General features: G+C 40.1%; 1 protein-coding gene across 4 annotated transcripts in view; it reads right to left on the bottom strand.

Moving 5' to 3' along the window:
* LOC127628369 (voltage-gated potassium channel subunit beta-2-like) overlaps positions 1-24,378 on the bottom strand; it is a 55,974-nt gene that overhangs the window by 16,016 nt on the left and 15,580 nt on the right. For 2 of the 4 annotated variants that reach the window (XM_052105080.1, XM_052105081.1), the window contains exon 1: positions 13,932-14,140. The exons of the other annotated variants lie outside the window; for them this stretch is intronic. In XM_052105080.1, coding sequence (XP_051961040.1) covers positions 13,932-14,140 — 209 coding nt within the window. Of the gene's footprint in view, positions 1-13,931; positions 14,141-24,378 lie in introns of those variants that run through there. 4 annotated transcript variants of the gene reach the window in all.

Raw genomic sequence — 24,378 nt, 5'->3', positions numbered from 1 at the left:
TGTGCTCAGCAGCACACAGTTATAAAGAAAATAGATTTTAAGTGAATGTGTTTATTATTATTATTATTATCACTGACTTTAACCTAACAAGCTAGGTTAAAGTCTTTATTTGTAACTCCCACTCAAAGGCAGAGAAAGTTGTCGTCAGAGATTGAAATCTAGTCTGGATACAGCACTACATTACCTTCTGTCAGATTAACCAATTAGGCAGCCAGCTGTGCATTTTGTTAGATATCCTTTGAGTTTGCAAACAGCCAAGATTTTAGTGCTCAGCTATTACTACACATGCACACAATCAAGTACATAGACAGCCTTTCTAAGAAAACATTTAAAAACCTTTTAGAATAGGACAACAAATATTATGAAAAGGAACAAAAACATTTCCTAGAACAAAAATGACCTAAATTAATAGTCATACATTTATCCTTGAGAGACAGACCCAAGTTATTCACCATGTGTTCACCACATATGAAATAAAATGCATAACACATAGACTTAAGGAAAGCATGTGGGTAAGCAAATAATCTAAAGATGATAGTGAGATGATAAGCAATCCTCTAATGCCAACACAATGTAAAACATTTACTGAAAATAAACATGGCCCACATACTGTCTCTGGTGTTTAAATGTAAAAAATATAATCAGCATGAACTTGGGGGCAGACTCTCTCCGAATAAAGCTTATAAGTAGGTGCATACTGTATAGTGTATCCGTTACTTGTAAACAGGAAGTCAGCAATGTCACCTCCAAGTGGCTTTCAACAGAACATCACCAGGGAACTTATCTGCTTAAATCAAATTATCAATGAGCATGGAGGCTCTGAAAACCAGTGATTAATTTTTAACTGGTCTGATGAAGATAGAGTTACAGGAAGAGAGATATATTGACTGGCCTGTGAAGGTGAACTGCCCACCTGCTGATTGGGCTAAAAATTATGTGCAAAGCCTTCAACACATGTTCAAGAGTCCCTAATAACTGAGCTCTATGTCTAGGCTCAATCACAGAGTATCTTGTTTATATCAGTGAATACATTACTGATCAACAACAATCTAGAGCTAGTATTATTTACACAACCATTAGTTAAAGCTGAAGTGTGTAATTACAGTGCAAATGGCATCACCATACGGAATTGTATCACTATTAATTCTTTCAAACATTCCATCTTGATACAAACTGATAGTCCACCCCAAACTCATGCCATTGGTTGATCCAATGCAGCTGTGTCCAGCTGGACGAGATGCTCCAACAAACAGAGCAACGTTCTGATAACACCATAGGAGAAAATATTTTTAACAGAAAGGTTATACACTTCAGCTGTAAATGAACTCAGAAGACAGTGAGACATTGTCTACACTGCAAGCACATAGTCATCTAGATGATTTGCAGTGTCCATCAAACGATTCAGTTCCTCTTAAGCAGTACAACATCGATCATCAACATGTGCTCCACAACGCTGAAAGTTTAACACTAGCAGGCACTGGTGCAAAATGTCTGCAACCAGAGAACACAAAGACATTGTAGCACATCTTTACTCCTCTTTAATTATGGAACACAGCAAACTGTATAACACTAGTGGATAGAATGCCCCCTGTTGGAGTTAAATGACTAAAAGAAAAAACATGTTCCCCTTCTGTCTCTCACTCGACGTTGTGTCAATGAAGTGACACTAGGAGTCACTATTGGGAGCCCGATTCACCTTCAGATCTTTGAGAAAAGGCCAATGAGAATTGGCGAGTTGAATTAGCATGCCACTCCCCCCGACATACGTGTATAGAGGGAGGCCAGCAGGCAAGTTCATTCAGACTTTTTCTTCAGAGCTGAGTGGTTGTATTAACAGCAAGCTGAATTCTACTGACATCCATTCACCTCTCAGCAAAGCATTGCTGTTGGATGTACAGCACATTCCAGCGGTTCTCTCTCCACTCTGCACTCCACTGCAGACTACACCCCTGAGTGCTTCGACAGTGCTTTAAAGAGCTTATCCTCTAAAAGAGTGTGTGTTTCCTCTATTAGAGCAGGCACATTGACGTTTTTAAAGACGTGTCACTATCACTCCCTCACGTGCCTGGACTATAAGCACGTTGAGGAAGCGTTCGTGTATGGTTTATGTTCTCACTGCGAGAGCGTGACCATGACAACGTTGCAGTCATGGCTTTCATTCTTTCGGGGGAAAACCACTTAGGTTGTCCCCCCATCGCGGCTCATCTTACCCACGGGTAAGAGACCGCTTTGGTTGATGCTGGGGGCGATTTAGGGGCTTCAGTGGGTACGGTTCCGCCAGGTGAATTCCCCACGGACCACCCACTCCCCAGTACACTCGTTAGCTTACGTCCAGCACTGGGATGAGACAGGCTTGTGTCTTTTCCGGAGCATGTGAGATTGCCCTGGTGATGTCAGACGGCAAGGACTCGACCTTTGGGTGTGGCAGCCCAGTCTGAGGCCGACACGGAGCTGACCGCCACGCTTGCCCGGGCTGCCGCGAGTGTTGGGCTTGAGTGGAACTTTACGACTGGGTTGGGTTCGGCCACGCCCCCCTTCAGTCTCGTTTTTCCCAGAAGTGCATGACGAGCTGACGTGATCACCGGGGGCACCTCTTTACTGCCCGAAACCGGCTCCGCCCCAGCTCGAGCCTACTACTCGCCCACGGCGTAGAGCCCTCTGCAGGAGAGCGACGCCCCCCACTTCTCAGCCGGCCACCAAGACCCCTAAAACAGACCACTGCCTTCCCCGGAGGAGGGCCGGGAGGTAAATCTTTTGTTTCCTTCTTTTCTGTTCGCCGCACCTCGCATGGGTTGCGGTACCCACAGGAGAGCACTGCTGTTCTGTGTGCGGTGATCGCCCTCCTTCTATGGAAGTACGCGATAGAGCCTGTCCCTCCAGCCGAGATGAAGAGTGGCTTTTACAGCCCTAACTTCATTGTTCCCAAGAAGGGTGGTGGGATGCCCCCAATCCTGGACCTGTGAGTCCTGAACCGGGCGTTGTACTCACATCCCAGGCAACCTCAACGTCACAGCAGATGCTCTGTCATGGCAGGTAATGCTCAGGGGAGAGTGGAGACTACACCCTCAGGCAGTCCAGCTGATTTGGAGACGATTCGGCAAGGCACAGGTAGACCTGCTCACCTCCCAGGAATCCTCCCACTGCCCACTCTGGTATGCCTTGATGGGAGCTCCCCTCGAGCTGGCACACGGATGGCCCTGAGGGCTGTGCAAATATGCGTTCCCCCCAGTGAGCCTACTTGCACAGGTTCTGTGTAAGATCAGGGAGGATGAGTAGTAGGTCACCCTCATGGCTCTTTACTGGCCCACTCAGACCCGTTTCTCGGACCTCACACTCCTCGCAACAGCTGCTCCCTGGCGAATTCCCCTGAGGGGCCTTCTTTCTCATGGACCCACGCCCAGACCTCTGGAATCTCTATAACTGGTCCCTGGACAGGATGCGGCTTACCTAACTGGTCTACAGCCCGCAGTTTTTAACACAATCACTCAGGCCAGAGCCAATTCTACAAGGCAGCTCTACTCTCTGAAGTGGCGTATCTTCGCTAATGGTGTTTTGTGTCATGAGGTTACCCCATGTGACTCTACCCTCCCTAGCAATCTGGCTAATTTGGTTGCTTTGGAGACCTGGCAGGAGTCATTTAGCAAGCCCTGGATTTGAACTTGCGACTTCAGGGGTATATATTTTTTTTCCACAGGGATTTCATAAAATCCTTCATAAGAGTTCTAAGGCATGAACCAAACCAAGCAGCTCTGAGGTGAATCACAACGTTACAAATTTTGATTTGAAACAAAAAAGTATTTTCAAATCAGACAAAAAGACAAAGGTACATAACTGTGTACTTGTTCATGAAGAAATGATCTACAATGCATTGTAGATTGATGTAATGGAATTTATAACAATGGAAATATATAAACTATACATTTTAAGTTGTTGATTTTAATATAAAACAGTATAGAAACAATGTATTTTACATTTACTGTGAAACTTTCAGATATCTTTAAATATATAAGTAGCTTGAGAGTGCAAGGAGACTTGATTGCAAGATTATGGGTAGTGTAATCATCACAAATTCAGCTTTTAAATGTGATATTATAATTTTTTTTGTTACAATATTGTGGACCAGTGGCTTCAATAGAAGCATACAGTATATCACTGATTAAAAACCTTGAAGCTCATAGTAGGTCTGTTTTGAAAGGTTTATAAGTCATCATTAAAAATCAATTCCTCTATGGAAAATATTTACTCACGGAGCCAGACTGTTGCACTGTATTTGTTCAGCTTGACATGGCACAATGATATTTATGAACACTTGAACTCGTTATTAAATTGATATCATTTTAAACTCTTAGAAATATTTACTTTATGATTTACCTTATTAAACTGAAAAAGGCAGCCTTTTCACAGAATTACTCTAATAGCATTCAGGCATTGTATAGAGCACCAATAGCTTATGATGTGCAAATGGATAATGTGGTCATGATAAGGACCCAGATGTTCACAGGTGAAGTTGCTAGATGGTCCTCATATCTAAAGATATTCTAAGGCTTTAACAGTAATAAAGCAATTCACCTTTAAAGGCCTTCTCATTGATTTACTACCTGGGGCTACCTAAAAGTACACCAACTCAAACTTCTTCCTCACAAACAATTCCCCTTAATTGCATTCTGATTCTCAGAGGTAAAGTCTAATGTAATTAAAGCTTCCTGCAATACACCATCTTCCCTTAATTTCCAATTGTCTGTCAGATGAATCCACGGCAGGAAGTCTGCACTGACTGTATTGATCTAAAGGTCACTGGCAGAGGACTGACAGAGAGGACAGCTATAATGTGGCTGAACAACTGCAGCTGCACACAGCTGCAGTCTGTAAAATGTCCCTCACAGCCCCCTCCAATCAGGGGGCACAGACCAGGATTAGGTCCAGCTCGATTCGCTTAACCAAGAACAGATTATGGGTCAGCACTCACGTGTGTTTGTGCATGCACACACTAGTATGCTAATGCTGGTGTCAGGCTGCACTAAATTGCATTCATCCTGCACTCCAAAATGCATTCCAAAATAATATCAAAGGGTGTGGAGTTTTCAAACGTTTTATTGTCAAGGTCCTCCAAAATATGACGATCCCCTTGCGAGGGACCCCTTTACTATGTGTCATTTATATGTAAAGCACTTTGTATTGCCATTGTGTATGAAATGTGATATATAAATAAACTTGCCTTGTCTAACCTTTCCTTACTAATATATAAAGGCTATAACTACTGTATATACTGTTTTTATTATGTATAAAGACCTGTTTTTGGGGCCAATTAGGGGCGGACTGGCCATCGGGAGAACCGAGCGGGATGGAGGGTCAGCCACGAAATGGGCCGAATGGGCCTTGAGAAGCTAAAATGAGCCGCCGCGTTATGCAGAACGGACCACAAAACGTTAAATGATTATATCTGTTAAAGTTTTTTTTTGTCAAATATTTAGGGGAACACTAGCATATAGACAGCCTCAAAGCTAACAGACAAAGTCACAAAACATGAGTTTTTTAATAAAGTTTACATTAGTTTCAATACTCATATTAGCATTAAATCAGGGTTGTAAACCATCAATTCCTGAATGTGGACTGAATTTGTAGTGAGGTAGTGAAATGGATGAAGAATTGCAAATAGGTGCAATTCAATCATGTCCATGGTGCCGTGACTGTAGGTGCTTGGCGCCAGACCGCCATGAGAACAGCGTGCGGGGGCACAGGTTAGGTGACCAAAGGAATGATGGGACAGCTTTATTTTTCCTGGCAATGTGTGAGGCATTGAGAAAGTGGGCTTTGTCAGGGTTCCGCCTCTCGAACAGGTTCAGCCACAGATGTCATTCCTGGACCACGAGTGTGGCCGTCGCCCGTCCGAGTGCTGGTGCTGTGACCTTCATGGCCCGGGGGCACGATCAGTTGTCAAGCGCAGTTCCTGCAACACATCAGGATCAGGACTACCCAAGTACAGATCTTTAAGTGCCATGGCCTTGTGGATTTGCAGGGGGGGCCATGGTATGCAGGGCGGAGACAACTTGGGGCCGCAAGGAAGCTGGTTTTGGGCAGTAAAAGGTGCCCTCTACTCATCATGCACCTCCGGGAAGAAAGGAACAGTGGGGGGGATGTGAGCTGCGCCCTGACCCGAGGAACCAATCATCTAGCCGTGAGGGATTTACCCGGCGAAACCGAGCCCGCTGCACCCCCCAAATCATCAGCCGCGTCAGACTTTCTCTTGGAGGAAAGAAAGCTGCGACCGCAATGTTGCCATGGTTATGTTCTCGCACTGAGAACATGAACCATTCATAAAATGCTGCCTTCGTGCGATCGCAGCCCAGGCACACAAGGCAGATCTTATGACCGTCAGAAGCAGAGAGATATCTGCCGCATCCAGGAACTACACAAAGGCAGAAACACATCTTAAAAAAGACGCATCTTTAAAAAGATGTTCAACGGCAATGTGTATACTCTTTTAGAGAAAATATACTTTTTTACAGGTCTATTTGCTCTTTAAGGAAACGCTGTCAAAGCGCCCAGGGGCAAAGCTGCACTGCCGTGCAGAGAAGGAGGAAGCCGTTGATATGCACCGTAGATCCAATAACAATGCTCTTCAGAGGTGAGTGCAACAGTAGTGATCTCAGCTCGCTGATCGCACAACCGCTCGGCTCCGAAGAAGTAGTAGTCTGAATGAACAGAGGCATGATTCCCTCCCTTTATACCCGTATGTCCGGGGGAGGGACATGCAAATTCTGTCTGCCAAATTCTCATTGGCCTTTTCTCAAGTTCAGAGGTAACCAAGGCCTTCAAGAAAGTCCTCTAGTGTCGCTGCACTCGACACAATGTTGAAGTGAGTGACAGACGGGGAACCATGTCTTCTGAAACAATATGATAGGTGTGGGTGTGGAACAGAACAATATATAAGTCCTTTTTTTACTGCGAATCCACACTTTCAATTTAACTTTTACATTTTGGTGCTGAAGTCACTTTCACATTCAGCCACCTACTGGTTGGGGCTGGTCAAAGGTGGAGATTTATACAAAAAAAGACTTACATATCTGACATGAGGCTGAGTAAAAGGCGAGAGAACTTTAATTTTTGGGTGTAATTTCATTATGTTTAACTAATACTACATTTTTACTGAATACTTTATTTTGACAGATTTATTTTTCAAAAAGATAATTTGAATGATAATTCCATAACTACAATACAAGAAAAGATTCATCATGTTATTTTACAACAACAATTTTGTGAAAGTTATCAATAAATAGTGTCAAAATGTGAGAATACACTCTTATTGTTGCTCATTTGTAGGGATCTTGAGCATTTGGTACATAGATTAATTAAAGACAGTCTTCCCTGTTTTCACCGTACAGCATGCTTTGGCTTAGACGGACACTCAAACTGATGAGACAGACAACTACCTGAATCTCCTTTCCTTCCCTATGGCCGGCCGAGACAGCAGTAGCCTTAATTAAAGAAAACACACATTCACTCTCTCTCTCACACTCAAGCTCATCAGCATGGCAGATGACAAAGTACCCCAAGTTTTGTGGGGGTTAAGGACAGAGATAGAGATCCCACACATATAGCTCACAACACACATTTGAACACACACACATTCAGTGTACAGTAAGCCAACAGGAATCTCATTTAGAACCCTTTAATCATATCAAGCCTGAGCTTTCAAACAAGATATGTAGTCAATATGTTCTCCATTTCATCACTCCAGATGAAAAGACTAAAAAAAGGACTTAAGTAGAAGAGTAGGAAGAGTATGCAGTGTGGTTACATAAGAAAGGCTGGGACACAAGTTATATGGTAAATAGGTAGATGGAGGGAATATGAGGGAAAAGTAAGAGATAAAACGTTTGAGAAACGGGAACCAGGAAAAGAAGAAGGGGGATGTGTCATCGATGGGTTTTCGGCTACGCTTCACTACCTAACAATAGTATAGGCGCTATCCTGCCTCGGAGGCATGAGTATCATATCAGAATGAGTAATCTTATCTCCACCGGGGCCCACTTCTCTCTGCCCATAGTGTGTACACAAGATGTGCCAAAACTTCACAATGTGTGGATGAATGATGGACTATTAGGCCGACATCTTTTCTAAGGAATATTATTGGAGTAAAGATGCTAAAGCGGATGTTTTAGAGTAAATTTAGAAACAGTTAGTATTATAGTTGAATTAACAAATCATACAACAGTAATAGAGTACAATATAATTTATTACCAGTCCAGAATTGTCTGGAAGCGCAACTGTCTGGTTCCGGAAGTAAAAATCCCATTCATTTCTTTCATAAAAAAAATAGATTTTCAACACTATCTTATAAACCTTTAAAGTCAGACCTACCTTGAGCGGCAAGTTTGTTTATCGATGGTATGTGCTTCCGTTGAAAACATCAGTCTGTGTTATTTCAACTTCATTGCTTAAAAATTGTGTTTAATAGCAGAATTCTTGATGAACAACTACATTATCATGTTCTAGCAGAGAAAGCTTCACCAATCAGAGAACCATGGCCAACAAAGCCTGCGAAATCTGCCCGGAAGCAACCACCCAATCCCATGACGCACTCTGAATGATGCAAACTAATTCTAATATATATCCTAATACAACTCCTAATATATTTGCGTATATCGGAATATTTTGCAACAAACTTAAACTAGACTGTTTCTATACTTACAATCAATAACCCAAAATTAATAGTTTTATATATTTCCATAGTTTTATATTCTATTCCTTCATTCGCAATGCTTTATGGGATTGTAGTCTGTGCCCTCATGAAAGGTGTACAGAGACTTGTACCGTTGTCTTTTTATCTGATTTTCAAGTAATTTTTTGCCTTAAAACAAAGTCTGTAATGTTGTGATTCACCTCAAAGCTGGTTGGTTTTGTTAATGCTTTACAACTCTTTAATTGAGGATTTCATGAAAAGTCAATGGAAAAAATGAATGGGGAAAATACTTTCGTAACCCAGACTGCTGAAAAAGTGGGCGGGCATTGTTGCGCTCTATTGTCTATGGATACAAGCATCATACAACTACAGCTCCTACCTGTGGGGAAAGATTGAAATGTCCCAAAAGGTTGGTCAAGATTTCTATCAAACAACATCTATTATATCTCTATCAAAAAGGCGATTGGCTGTATTGCCTGCAAGACAGGACTTTTACTTCACCCACCAAATAGGGTGTTCCTTTGTCTCCCATTTTAATACAAGTGTCAGTTTCAGCTAAACTGTCTGTGATATAACTTACTATCAAGCCCAGACAAAATCTGCAGTCTTTATAAAATTTTTGGGCAGATTTGTGGGAAAATCTTATTCCATGTAATGGATTTAAATATGGTAAAATTTGTTAACTACTTACTAGTAGCTACAATCTCTTACTAGTAGCTACAATCAAAATAAAATTAGCCAAAATTGTCAATAAAACACACACACACACACACACACACACACACACACACACACACACACACACACACACACACACACACACACACACACACACACGGGGCATATTCTGCACAAATCTGCAGAATTATGTGGGAGCAGATGTGATTCTGTGTGTCTGTCTGTCTATCAATCTTGCTTGATGCTTTATAACCTCATAATATCAAAGCTTTTGAGACAAGCTTTTTCTTGAAAAACTTGTATTTTTCCTTTTTTATATGTAGCAGTTATATATAAAGTTGGCTGGTTAGAAGTCACAAATCCTCTATTTAAACACGACTTTCTGAAAAAGAATATAATCCATCTCTTTGAGACCTCCTTCCTTACACTCCAAGAGTCCTCAAACTAGCAGCACACATTTCCTGTTCTAGACACATCCTCTTCCACTCTTACTGTCAACACCACCAAGACGTGTTTTGCCAATGGAGTACCAGTGTCCAATCTACTCTATCTCCATTCACTGGTGGTGCGGAACAACTGTCAGTAGTGCCATCCTTCACATATCTGGGGAGTATCTGGGATATCCAGAACCGGATTAAACAGGCCCCATTTGCCTTTGGAGACTTCGGTGCAGAGTATTTGAGAACAAGAACCTTCATCCCTCCACAAACGTCATTGTATACCAAGCGGTCTGTGTCACCACCCTCCTCTATAGCTGTGAAGCTTGGGTAACCTACAGCCGTCACATTAAGTCCTTAAAGCGCTTCCATATTAGATGCCTTCAGCGCATTCTGGGAATTACATGGCATGAGCGTATGCCTCACACTGAAATACTTGTAAAGAGCAACTGCAGAAGTATTGTGGCCATGATCATCCAGTGCCAGCTGCAGTGGCTGGGCCACGTGATAAGAATGCTCCCATGCCGGCTACCCCGCAGAGTGCTATATGGCCAGCTACATCATGATTGACGCTCAGCTGGAGGGGCGAAGAAGCGCTATAAGGATCAAATGAAGATTGCTTTGAGAAAGTGTAGGATCAGACCCGAGGACCTGGAGTATGTTGTTGCTGATCGAACCATCTGGCGACAGCTTTGTGGGGATGGGGCTTGTATGCTGGAGATTGAGAGGACAACCAGAAAACAACAGGAGAGAGCCAGGAGACACACTGCCATCAATACCACAGCTACTACCACATATATAACCCACCTGCAATAGAGCTTGTGGGTCCAGGATAGGACTGTTCAGCCATCAAAGATCTCACCGTTAAACGAGTGGACATCATCATCGGATTTCGATGGACAACCGAAGACAATAGTGCAACAATAAACTGTCTGGTATAGTTCGGTAGTATGTAGCTGTATATGTGGTATCAGTATGCTATGTTAGCAGATATGTAGTTTTAGTTTAGTCTAAAACAATCATAACTGTGTATTTTTATTATGCTACCTTATCTGTCAGCATGATGCCAGTGGATCACGTTCAGTCTCTTTGTACGTTACGTCATTGTTTTGGTTGAACGCAGCATAACTGTGTACCCTGACGAAACAAAATTTATTGCAAGCAACATTTAAATCGCAAATATTATTAGATATTCCAGGTATTATAGACCTCCTTGGTAGATAAAAAATTATGATTTTTGAATGTCCGTTCGGGGGACACAAAACAGTCATGCTGCAGTTAAAATTAGGCTTGCTTGAGCATTATGTGTTGTTTCAAGTTCTATATTTCGTGCGGACGTGTTTTTAAAATGTCAATTGGTATTACTAGTAAGCTGCGACATAATGTATGATGCCCAAAGGCATAGGGTGTCTTTTTCATTGTGAAACTGTGTTTTCTTAATGGCAGGAATCACACTGAAGGCCTAGACTGTAAATACACAGCCCACCACTGGTCATGTCAAGATTATCAGTAAATTATGACAAAGATTTTGGTCTGTTCCTCACACAAATGTATCATACAGCTTCAAGAAAATAAAAGAAAATCACTACTGACAATAGCCTTACAAATAAAACTAAGGGTTTCCTTGCTACTGGGCCTTTAAATATAGCAAACGTTGATGATACTTATTTTGATGTTTTATTTTCATTTGATTGACAGAAAAAATAAGTCCTCATTCACTTTTATTGTATGGAAAATGATTTGGAATAACATGAGACTGAGCAAATAAAGTTTCATTCATTTTGGAAAAACTATCCTATTAATGTTATTCTCACAATTTCCTTGAAGTGAAGAGTATCCTTGATGGCCTGAGAGATGCATGCCACAGAATGCAAAAGCACAGGAAAACCCCCTCTAGGTTGCATTTAGAAGCATATGATGACATTTCATGAAAGAGTATTATGGCTGCATGCCTTAGAGATTTCTTAAATGTGAAGCCACAGATGCAGGTCACACAAGCTGCCTGTTTTGTTAGGGACTTAAAGGTTTTTTGTGTTGACTTGCCTCAGGTTCTAAACTTATCTTTGTCGCAAAATGCAGGGGAAAATTTTCACATCAACATTCTCATTCATAAGAATATCTTATCCGGGAGTTTGCTTGTCTGAATCTAATGTTTGCAAAAATGTCCTGTCTAGCATGCCTTCCTGGTTGGTTTTTGAAGGCAGCATGGATACATCTTTTGTTGCCAAAGAAATCCGACAATCCTGTGTTTGTGGTTTGGTGGTTTGTTGATTTAAAAAAGAAAAAGGAGTTGAAAGGAGTACATTTATAATGTCAATTTATTTAATTACATCAAAGTAGGAGTTCATTTCTAGCAAGAAATAAAAATTGCAGCCACTTCAGCTACTTGACGTTATGGTACCTTGGAAGTCTGTAAGAATCCAATTTCCTCATAAGTTACCTGCATATACAAAATGCTGCCTGTTTAGTCACTGACAAGATATTTAAATTTTAACAGCATTCAATTTCAAAGCCTTAATTACAATTAGCTATATTTGTAATTTACAAGAATTACTGTAGCTATACAGGCCAACACGTTTGGTAGCAGAGCAGAGAGCAAGAGAGAGAGAGAGAGAGAGAGAGAGAGAGAGAGAGAGAGAGAGAGAGAGCGAGAGAGCGAGAGAGCTTCTCAGGTGTTCAGTTGCACATTAAGTTAATCAGGATGTGGAAGACACTCTATAAACTTGCATGGCTGCAAAGTGCCTTTGATGTACAATTACAAAAATGACAGTATGGAAAAATAAGGAGGGAGGGTGGGTTTACTTCAAGGATAGAGCACGCTATGACTGTATTTTATCAGTAAGCAGATAGGAAGAGGAACGGGGTGTAGTTACAAAAAACCTTGGACATGAGTGCTCTATCTAAAAAGTGAGAGTACACTCTGTGCTCCCAATAACGTTTAACAATGGTACATGATCACACTACATCTCTTTTTTTATATACAGAGAACATGCTAATGGATGTAATGGGCACTAACAATGTTAATGTTAGGAAATTACCTTCTCCACCTCTTCATCTGACCCAAGACAGAAGAGCAACATGACTGGACAATTTCAGGTGATTTCTTAAACGAAACACTTGATCTTTGACTTTGGAAATGATCTAAAAGCCATAAAATTGAAATTTACAGGAAACCTACATTCTCAGGCAAATACATAATTAAAAAGGTGCTGTAATGGAGATGGCAAATATGTACAGTATTAAGAGAGGCAGCAGGTCAATGCCTTATGATGTTATTATTCACCACCTACATTAGACTAACTAACAAATACAATTTATTTAGCAGACACTTTTAATGACGGTTAAAAAAAAGGACAAGCATATGAATGTATCAATTTATCATTCAGTAGCCAACAACAGAACTAACTAACTAACTAATTAACCAACTAATGTTAAATTACATTTAGCATGCAACTTTAACAATGGTTACAAATGAGGACAAATATAAAAATGTATTTATTTTATCATACAGTAACCAATAACAAAACTAACTAACAAACTTACTAACTAAAGTTAAATTACAATTGTTAATTTAACATGTTTTTAATCATGGTTACAAATAAGGACAAGAGTTTGTCTGAACAACTCAAAATACAGGCACATAATTTTTCATCAACATTTTGCTATCAGCCTTTTTCAAGGTATATTGTAGGTATAAAACATTTAAATGTATTAATTTATCATACAGTAGCAAACAAAACCAACAAACCAACCAACTAACTAAGGTTAAATTAAATTTCTTAATTTAGCATATGCTTAAAACCACGGTTATATATGAGGACAGACAAAAAAATATAGAATTGTATCATACTGTAGCCAACAAATAACTAACTAATCAACTAAATTTAACACTTAAATCACACTTGTTCATTTAGCATATGCTTTTAACCACTGTTACAAATGAGGACACCCATAAGAATCTATCGAATAATCATACAGTAGCCAACAACAAAGCTAACTAACTAACTAACTAAATAACTAATAAACTGAGTTAGTTAGTCGAACAAATGAATAATTTAATAAATAAATCCAGGAGTATCCAGACATTACTGTTTATTAATGTAAAGGCCAACTGCACAAGTCCTCTCACCTACCTATATTTCATGCCAGTTCTCAAGCAGTGGTCGCCAGATGTGGGCATGTTCTGCACAGAGAGTTGGCCCAGGCTGCGGGCCACCATCGCCACAGCACGGAACTTGATTTTGGTCCCCAAGCTGGGGCTGTTGGCATTCTGCCGGTTCAGTCGGTCCTCTGTGCTCCGGCTAACAGCTCTGTGGTCCGTGCACACAAATGACACCTGCATGCTGACGGAGAGCCCCAAAAAGACGATCTTACCACAGCCAAGATGCTGACTCTAACAAGAGTAGCTAGTCCGAAAATCTCCACACCAACGTTTTATTTCGCTTACTCAACGTAGGAGAATAAGCAAGTCTATTGTCTTCTTGCCCTTAGGACAAGGAGCTGAGAACATCTCTCTTCTTCCAAAACTTGTTGAGAAAAAAAGGGTTTAAAAGGGTTAAAGATAGATATTGCAGATGTCAAAGGTGAATGCAATGCCCCGCTTAAATCTCAAGTGCACATATCTGTCTGAAGTGCAGTCAGAGAGTGTATCGGTCCATGAGCCATCTGTATGTTTGTAAAATGTGTGCATAAGTCACTGCATGTGAGTGTGCTCATCTAGCTTGTGAGTGAATTCCAGCACTCTGGCTCTAGGGCAGCTGAGGTCTGTGAAGCAGTAAACTCTGGGTACCAATCACAACACAGCACAGGGGAGGAATTCCACATCCATCCATGTCACACTGCAGTGCATCAAACCACAGATATCTGGTCTCTTCTCTGTCTTTACTCCAAAAGTAGTCGCTCCTCTTTTTTCCCTCTCATTCTTGTGTGATCCTTCAGATGAATATTGCAGATGTCAAAGGTGAATGCAATGTCCCGCTTAAATCACAAGTACACATATCAGTCTGAAGTGCTGTCAGAGAGTGTATCGGTCCATGAGCCGTCTCTATGTTTGTGAAATGTGTGTATAAGTCAATGCATGTGAGTGTGCTTGTCTCGCTTGTGAGTGAATTCCAGTGCTCTGGCTCTAGGGCAGCAGCAGTCTGTGAAGCAGTAAACTCTGGGTACCAATCACAACACAGCACAGGGGAGGAATTCCACATCCATCCATGTCACACTGCAGTACATCAAACCACAGTTCTTCTCTGTCTTTACTCCAAGAGGAGTTGCTCCTCTTTTTCCCCCTCACTTTCTTGTGTGTTCCTTCAGATGCTTGCTTCTTTTTTTTTTGCCCGGGTGCTGTATTAGTCAGTCTGTCTGTTCCTAACTTTAACAGACAGTGAGTTTTCATACCCTAGCTTCCTGTTAGATCAACATCCAATAAGGTTGCCCACTGTGTATTGAGTAAACACATAAATGTTAAGCGAGAGTGAGAGAGAAGAGAGAGAGTATACGAAACAGCATAGTATGACAGTGTACAAAGCATGTGAGTGAGAGTGTGAGAGAGAGAGAGAGAGAGAGAGAGAGAGAGAGAGAGAGAGAGAGAGAGAGAGAGAGAGAGAGAGAGAGAGAGAGAATTGCAAGGGAAAGTGGGAAGGTCCAAACTCACGTTTGGTAGATCAACTCAGACCTGATATCACAAACTGCCTGCACTAGACAGAATGACTAGATTCACCATGGACTAAACACAACAAAGTCTGGCTCAAGCCAGTGCACTTACTTAACCCACATACCTATGACACGATATCAAATAATATTTTGTTCTAAACCTATATGACTGTTTCATACATGGAACACACAAAAAAGAGATGTCAGGCAGAATATTAACATTTTTCCAAACAAAGAACGTGAATGGTGACTGAGGCTTACATTCTGCCTAACATCTTCATTTGTGTTCCACAGAAGAATGTTATGTGGTTTTGGAACAACATTAGGGTGAGTAAATGATGACCACATTTTTATTGAGTGAACTGTCCCTTTAACTGTACCTTCAGTAACTTAAGTGCACATGACTGCTGTATTTGATTACAGGAATAATAAATAAGTAATATGTCTGTTATGCAGCCTGACCTACATTAATATTCATCACAGGTAAGCAATTATGCAGATTGTCCTTTCATTTCTAGTCTCTGAAATTCCCGCTTGCCTTCATTTCTGCTGACCTCTTCTCTTGCACCAAGAAAGTCTCCAATTCCATCCAATAATATTAATCTCATTAATAAGTCATATTTCCACCTAAAGGTTTTTATTTATGTATTTGTTTATTCCAAAATATGATTGATATCATATATTCTTTAAATCAATTTTATTACCCAGTAATAATGGTGCAATTAACAACTCGCTGTTCCTTTCCTGTCACATCACAGATACTAAATTTGCAAAAGAAGTAAGTGAAAAAGTAATTTTGGTGTTAGTATGAGATCTTGAAAAAACAAAGTGCCTTTCACGTCAAAACCCATTCAAAGTATCAAGAGAAAAAAAAATCTGTACTTTTATGGTAGGACATTACTGTTATGGATTATGGATACTACTCAAATATTTCTAAAAATCAGATGTGCTCTGCCTTTCACATCACTTGCACAGAGCATTGCAGCTGTAATTCCATCTTTGGCCACTAGAAGGGACAGTTTTCCCATTTGGAAAGCATGTACCAATTTTAGAGGGCTGTCACTGATTTGTTTTAGTCTGGACAAGTGAAACGAGAGCTCCAGTACTATCATACAATACATTTGTTAATTTTTCCTCTGCAAAAAAGTAGTTTTGTTACATTTTGCGAACCATAGAATAAAGACAAGATGAGTAATACAAGTGTTCCAGTGCCAGAATTTTGAATTGTCAGGGCTGTCGATTAAGTGCGTTAATTTAGTTAAATTACTTTTATGAAATATAGCACCTTAAAAATTTAACAATTAATCATATTCCCGGAACGTAATTAGGAATATTCCTACCATCTGAGAAATTATAGCTTGACGTACCACATGTTTTCAGCAGTGGGTAATAAGTGTTTATGATGCTCACAAAGTGAGCCACTTGTTGTATTGTCTTGTCAATGCTTTACTCATCTGCCATAATAATGTAATGCGTTAAAATTATCTGAATTGTTATATTTTAAATATACTGTAAATTATATTTAGAATTGATTAACTGTGATTAAATCAATAAATTATTTGGCAAATCATGTAATTAATTGGATTACATTTACATTTATGCATTTGGCAGACGCTTTTATCCAAAGGGACTTACAGTGCATTTAGTACAGGGACAATCCCCCCGGAGCAACCTGGAGTTAAGTGCCTTGCACAAGGACACAATGGTGGTGGCCATGGGGCTCGAACCAGCGACCTTCTGATTAACAGATATGTGCTTTAGCCCACTACACCACCACCACTCCAGGATTTAAATTTTTATCAATTGAAAGCCATAATAAGAACTCTTGGAATTTCGCTTGTCCTATCAGTTTAGTGAACCAGAACTTCCTGTGGTATAACTGACTACACTGTAAATATATATGAAATACATTTTAAATTAAAATATATATATATATACAAATACATTATAAAATTCTAGATAGTCTATTCTACATTTAGCATGGCACTACTAGCCGCAGGGAATACAAAGAGAATTACTAGAGAAAAATTTGGCTGGGATATTTCACGGCTGAATAAATGGCAATATATTTGGATATTTCCACAAAGCATAAGCTAAAACATATAATAAGACAGAACTGTAAGTCAGAGATCAGAGGGGAAGCTGGAGTCATATAAATAAAAAAAATAAAGTCCTTAGCGTGAATGCATGTCTGTGACTGTGCGTGTGAGGGTATATACCACAGACCGTCATCACTCTCGAGATGAGCTCTCTTATAATCTGACACACAAATGACACATTGTTCCCGCATGTCTTGCACATTACTGCTCTAGTTTTCATACACACATGATTGTATGAATGTGTGTCATCCCACTTCTAGATGAAGTAGACAGGAAGCTTAAGCGAACATACAGCATTTCCTGAATTGCACTTCAACACATCAGCCTCAGGACAAAGAGTCTGACAGAAGGTTTCTGATGTGGCCTGCCATGGTCCATTTCAATCAGACAGGTAGAAAGGATACTACACAGGCATCTTTCATTATGCAGTATCTACAGTGAAGGAACTAAAATCATTACTTGAGATGAGAAACTACAGCATGTATATTTTATATTTCGGATATCCAATCCTCTGGCACTGTGTATAAAGCTTCACAGGAGTGCTACACGCAAACCCAAAATATTATGCAAATATTGATGATAATGTAAATCTAAGCTGACATGCCCTTGTGTGCACACATAAAGGGAAAAAAGGCATAGGCAAATTTCTCACATAAAATGGATGTAATACAGTGCTTAAAGAAAGCCTGCAAATTGGACTGAAGAGATGTGTTTGAACACAGTTGCACATGACTAAGCAATGAGTGGTACAGAAACAAAAGAAAAAGAAAAAGATGAGTGGCGTCCCACGTGACTTAATGGTTGGCACTCAATAGGCGGTCATGGGTCAGTGCCATTTTATTGTGGTCCTTCAATAAACCACAACTGTACAAACAATCAAACGCACACACCAGCAATACCAACAAAAACTATGGGTTGTTTGCACAGCAAGGGGCAGAGTGTAATGTTCTTCGGTGGGTTGCAGCCAAAAATGGTTCGCAGGTCTATTTAAGAGTCACAGACAGCTGGTAAATAAACCCTAAAAAGTATAAATAATTAAATAAGTGCAGCAATGTGATCCTCTAGGAAAATAGTCAATTAACCAACCACTGTGAATAAACAAGGGAAGGGAAACAGTCCATGTTTTATCATTGCCACAAATGTATAGCACCTGTTAGACTCCTGCCCATTCCGATAGCCTGTTGTAAATCAGATCTGACATCACTCGTACAGGTAACAGATAGTTTAGCTTTAAATGCCATTGCAGCCGGATGCACAAGCAGTAATTGAATTATATTAAACAGAATGGAAACCTGAGCTGCAGACCATTATGTGTCAAACAGTTGAGAGTAAGGCTTTATGCTGGGCTCACCATTTGAAATGTGACCTTTCTAATGAGAGAGGTGGGATGTGTGAGGTGTACTTGAGATAGGAAAGACAAACATTCATTAGATGCGAGTTTGGCTTTGTGTTAAAAGATCTTGTACCAGTGAATGGGGACACAGCATTGCCTAGAGGCCTCGGTCTGGAGGTAAGTGTCATGAATCAAAGCCTTCTTAGAATACAGAGAGAGAAAAAAAAGAGAGAGAGCGAGAGAGAGCTACAGCTATAAAAAAATCTCTCTCTATTCCTAAAGAATATGATATTGTATAAAAGCCATTTTACTGTATATGTGTCTGTGTTTATATATAGAATATTTGTATAATATATATTATATAACAATCTTTAGCTATAAGAAATGAGTTGAAGCATTATGTATGGAATGTTTTTGGGTAGATCGTCATTTTCCAATATCAAAGTTTTAGGTTAAGATGAAAAGATTTGTATCAAGAAAAGAGTATATTTTAGATGCTGTACCTAATCATCGTTATATTAAGTTTTTCACAATGCTATTGTTCACTTAGTCAACATGAAATCAAAATTGAACCCATGTAGTTTCTTTATACATATTCTATATGTCAGTTGACATCATAATTTCTTATGTGGTTTCCAAATTTTGTTTTCAACCCCTTGGCTCTGTTTTTGTATGAAACGGCCATCATGATCCAATCAATTCCCAATGGATAAAATACAAATTTCTTATTGAACATCTTATTTCACTTGGCAATACATAAGATTACATAAGTAAAATAGATTGCGAACTATTCATATGAAATTTTAAAAGCTGCATGTAATATTTCATAAGCATAAGAAAATTATGTTTAAATAAGAACAGCATGTCACACAGTAGGATAGTGTGTAAACAGACTGACATGTCATGTCAACTAGCCATTTGCTATATTTCAAAATTTCTGTAATACATGTTGTGTACTGAAACCGGATTAATATTTTCCTCATGAAGCATGGCAAAATTGGAATTGGATTTATCTGAGCACTGGTGAGATGGTCAGTTCTTTTCTCAAAAAGAAATGCACTTTCCTTTGACAGTTTTGCTGGGGCCACAGGTCCCTGAGAGCAATAATCTCCCATTGTTCATCACTTTTAACCTAGCAGCACTTCAAACACCTCTCCTCCATTTAAACTGTCAAGCTCTCCCTCCATTTCCCTTTGATTAGAAGCTAACTCCAGACTTATCCACAGTAAAATAAGCTCTGGAAAATCCCCTAGAGCCGTTCAATCATCTTCAACCTCACAGCAGAGCTCAGTCTCTGTGTGAAATAGCTCCAGTGAGCCGCACTGCAGGGCTCCAGCTAGCTTATCATAAGCACACAAACACTGACAATTACCTCTCATACCAGCACAAACAACACTATCATCTATATCATGATTAGAGATAGACTGATAATCGGATTTACTAATATATATATATATATATATATATATATATATATATATATATATATATATATATACACAGTATATATATAGTATATACAGTTGAAGTCAGAAGTTCACATACACTTAGGTTGAAGTCATTAAAACAAATTTTTTAACAACTCCTCAGATTTCATATTAGCAAACTTTAATTTTGGAAGTGGCGATTTCTTAAGGCCAGCAAAGCCTTCTCTGCTGGCACAACATGCCAAATAAATACATATTTTTTCATCATTTCATTCTCATTGACCTATGTATTTTCAATCGCTTTCCACTCCTAATAAATCTACAAACGAATAGCAAAAAACAAAAATTGTATCCAACCAGAATTTATTCCTCGATGCTTACAAGCAAAGTGTGATGACAAATTTGTTTCACAAATTGCATGCCTGAAGCCATGCTCCTTAGTCGAAGCAGCACGTGAGTCTGACCTCCACCCCGGCTTTCAGAATTTCGACAGAATCCCTCAACACTGCAGTGAATAGGCATTTAAAGTCAAATGATCATATTCATCAGCCAATCAGATTGATTTATTTGTTCTTGGTGGGTGTGGTCTTTAGGATATGTCCCAGTGCAGGCCTCCTAGCTGGCCTTGAGTGAAACAATCACGTTTTAAGTGATGTAAGAAATTTGAAAGCGAAGAGCACTATCGACATTGAGAAAGAGATCCTTATAGATTTAAAAACCTGAGATGTTCTGCATGATCTTACGACTGATTAATTAATCAGGAAAGGAGGACTAATTTTCACTTCAAGTAAATTGGTAAGTGCTTTTTGCATTATTATAGCAAAATCAGGAGCTTTCTAAGTGTAAATTAGCCTGCTTGAGCATTCAGGGTTGGATCAAGTTTTGAAAAGAAACCAAATTTATTGCAAGTGTAACGGGAGACAGCTGGTAGATAGCTGTGCAGTGTGTAAAATTTGAGGTGTACCTGTGGATGTATTTTAATGCCTACCTTCAAACTCAGTGCTTCTTTGCTTGACATCATGGGAAAATTAAAAGAAATCAGTCAAGACCTCAGAAAAAATATACGTGGACTTCCACAAGTAGGGATTACATTGCATCCTTGGAAGCAATTTCCAAATGCCTGAAGGTACCACGTTCATCAGTACAAACAATAGTACACAATTAGAAACACCATGGGATCATGCAGCCATCGTACCGCTCAGGAAGATGCTGCATTCTGTCTCCTAGAGATGAACGTAATTTGGTACAAAAAGTGCAAATCAATCCCAGAACAACAGCAAAGCACCTTGTGAAGATGCTGGAGGAAACAGGAAAAGAAGTATCTATATCCACAATAAAACAAGTCCTATATCGAAATAACATGAAAAGATGCTCCGCAAGGAAGAAGCAATAAAAAAAGCAAAACTACAGTTTGCAAGTGTACATGGGGACAAAGATCTTTTTGGAGAAATGTCCTCTGGTCTGATTAAACAAAAATGGATCTGTTTGGCCATAATGACCATCATTATGTTTGGAGGAAAAAGGGTGAGGCTTGCAAGCCGAAGAACACCATCCCCACCATGAAGCATGGGGGTGGCAGCATCATGATGTGGGGTTACTTTGCTGCAGGAGGGACTGGTGCAATTCACAAAGTAGATAGCATCATGAGGAAGGAAAATTATGTGGACATATTGAAGCAATATCTCAAGACATCAGCCAGAAAGTTAAAGCTTGTTCGCAAATGGGTCCCCCAAATGGACAATATCCCCAAGCATACCTCCAAGGTTGTGGCAACATGGCTTAACAAAATCAAGGTATTGGAGAGGCCATCACAAAGCTTTGACCTCAATCTGATTGAGGGCAGAACTGAAAAGGCATGTGCAAGCAAGGAGGCCTACAAATCTGACTCAAAAATATTAGTTCAGAAGTATAGAGGAATGGGCCAAAATTCCAGCAACTTATTGTAAGAAGATTGTGGAAGGCTACCTAAAACATTTTACCCAAGTTAAACAATTTAAAGGCAATGCTACCAAATACTAAGAAAGTCTATGCAAACTTCTGACCCACTGGGAATGTGATGAAGAAATAAATCATGCTCTCTACAATTATTCTGACATTTCACATTCTTAAAATAAAGTAGTGATCCTAACTGACCTAAGACAGGGAATGTTTTCTATGGTTAAATGTCAAGAATTGTGAAAAACTGAATTTAATGTATTTTGCTAAGGTGTACGTAAACTTCTGACTTCAACTGTGTGTGTGTGTGTGTGTGTGTATATACACACACCTAAAGGATTTTTAGGAACACCTGTTAAATTTCTCATTAATGCAATTATCTAATCAACCAATCACATGGCAGTTGCTTCAATGCATTTAGGGGTGTGGTCCTGGTCAAGACAATCTCCTGAACTCCAAACTGAATGTCAGAATGGGAAAGAAAGGTGATTTAAGTAATTTTGAGCGTGGCATGGTTGTTGGTGCCAGACGGGCCGGTCTGAGTATTTCACAATCTGCTCAGTTACTGGGATTTTCATGCACAACCATTTCTAGGGTTTACAAAGAATGGTGTGAAAAGGGAAAAACATCCAGTATGCGGCAGTCCTGTGGGCGAAAATGCCTTGTTGATGCTAGAGGTCAGCGGAGAATGGGCCGACTGATTCAAGCTGATAGAAGAGCAACTTTGCCTGAAATAACCACTCTTTCCAACCGAGGTATGCAGCAAAGCATTTGTGAAGCCACAACACGCACAACCTTGTGGCAGATGGGCTACAACAGCAGAAGACCCCACCGGGTACCACTCATCTCCACTACAAATAGGAAAAAGAGGCTACAATTTGCAAGAGCTCACCAAAATTGGACAGCTGAAGACTGGAAAAATGTTGCCTGGTCTGATGAGTCTCGATTTCTGTTGAGACATTCAGATGGTAGAGTCAGAATTTGGCGTAAACAGAATGAGAACATGGATCCATCATGCCTTGTTACCACTGTGCAGGCTGGTGGTAGTGGTGTAATGGTGTGGGGGATGTTTTCTTGGCACATTTTAGGCCCCTTAGTGCCAATTGGGCATCGTTTAAATGCCACGGCCTACCTGAGCATTGTTTCTGACCATGTCCATCCCTTTATGGCCACCATGTACCCATCCTCTGATGGCTACTTCCAGCAGGATAATGCACCATGTCACAAAGCTCAAATCATTTCAAATTGGTTTCTTGAACATGACAATGAGTTCACTGTACTAAAATGGCCCCCACAGTCACCAGATCTCAACCCAATAGAGCATCTTTGGGATGTGGTGGAACGGGAGCTTCGTGCCCTGGATGTGCATCCCACAAATCTCCATCAACTGCAAGATGCTATCCTATCAATATGGGCCAACATTTCTAAAGAATGCTTTCAGCACCTTGTTGAATCAATGCCACGTAGAATTAAGGCAGTTCTGAAGGCGAAAGGGGGTCAAACACAGTATTAGTATGGTGTTCCTAATAATCCTTTAGGTGAGTGTATATATCCATCCATCCATCCATCGTCAACCGCTTATCCTGTGTACAGGGTCGCGGGGGGCTGGAGCCTATCCCAGCTAACATTGGGCGAAAGGCGGGGGACACCCTGGACAGGTCGCCAGTCCATCGCAGGTCCACACATAGACAGACATACAGGTCCTTCTCAAAAAATTAGCATATTGTGATAAAGGTCATTATTTTCCATAATGTAATGATAAAAATTAAACTTTCATATATTTTAGATTCATTGCACAACAACTGAAATATTTCAGGTCTTTTATTGTTTTAATACTGATGATTTTGGCATACAGCTCATGAAAACCCCAAATTCCTATCTCAAAAAATTTGCATATTTCATCCGACCAATAAAAGAAGTGTTTTTAATACCAAAAAAAAGTCAACCTTCAAATAATTATGTTCAGTTATGCACTCAATACTTGGTCGGAAATCCTTTTGCAGAAATGACTGCTTCAATGCGGCGTGGCATGGAGGCAATCAGCCTGTGGCACTGCTGAGGTGTTATGGAGGTCCAGGATGCTTCGATAGCGGCCTTAAGCTCATCCAGAGTGTTGGGTCTTGCGTCTCTCAACTGTCTC

The sequence above is a fragment of the Xyrauchen texanus genome, chromosome 35 (genome assembly GCF_025860055.1).
Source record: "Xyrauchen texanus isolate HMW12.3.18 chromosome 35, RBS_HiC_50CHRs, whole genome shotgun sequence".
Taxonomy (NCBI): domain Eukaryota; kingdom Metazoa; phylum Chordata; class Actinopteri; order Cypriniformes; family Catostomidae; genus Xyrauchen; species Xyrauchen texanus.
Note: the sequence above shows the minus strand (reverse complement) of the source record. Positions and strands in the feature narration are given on the sequence as shown.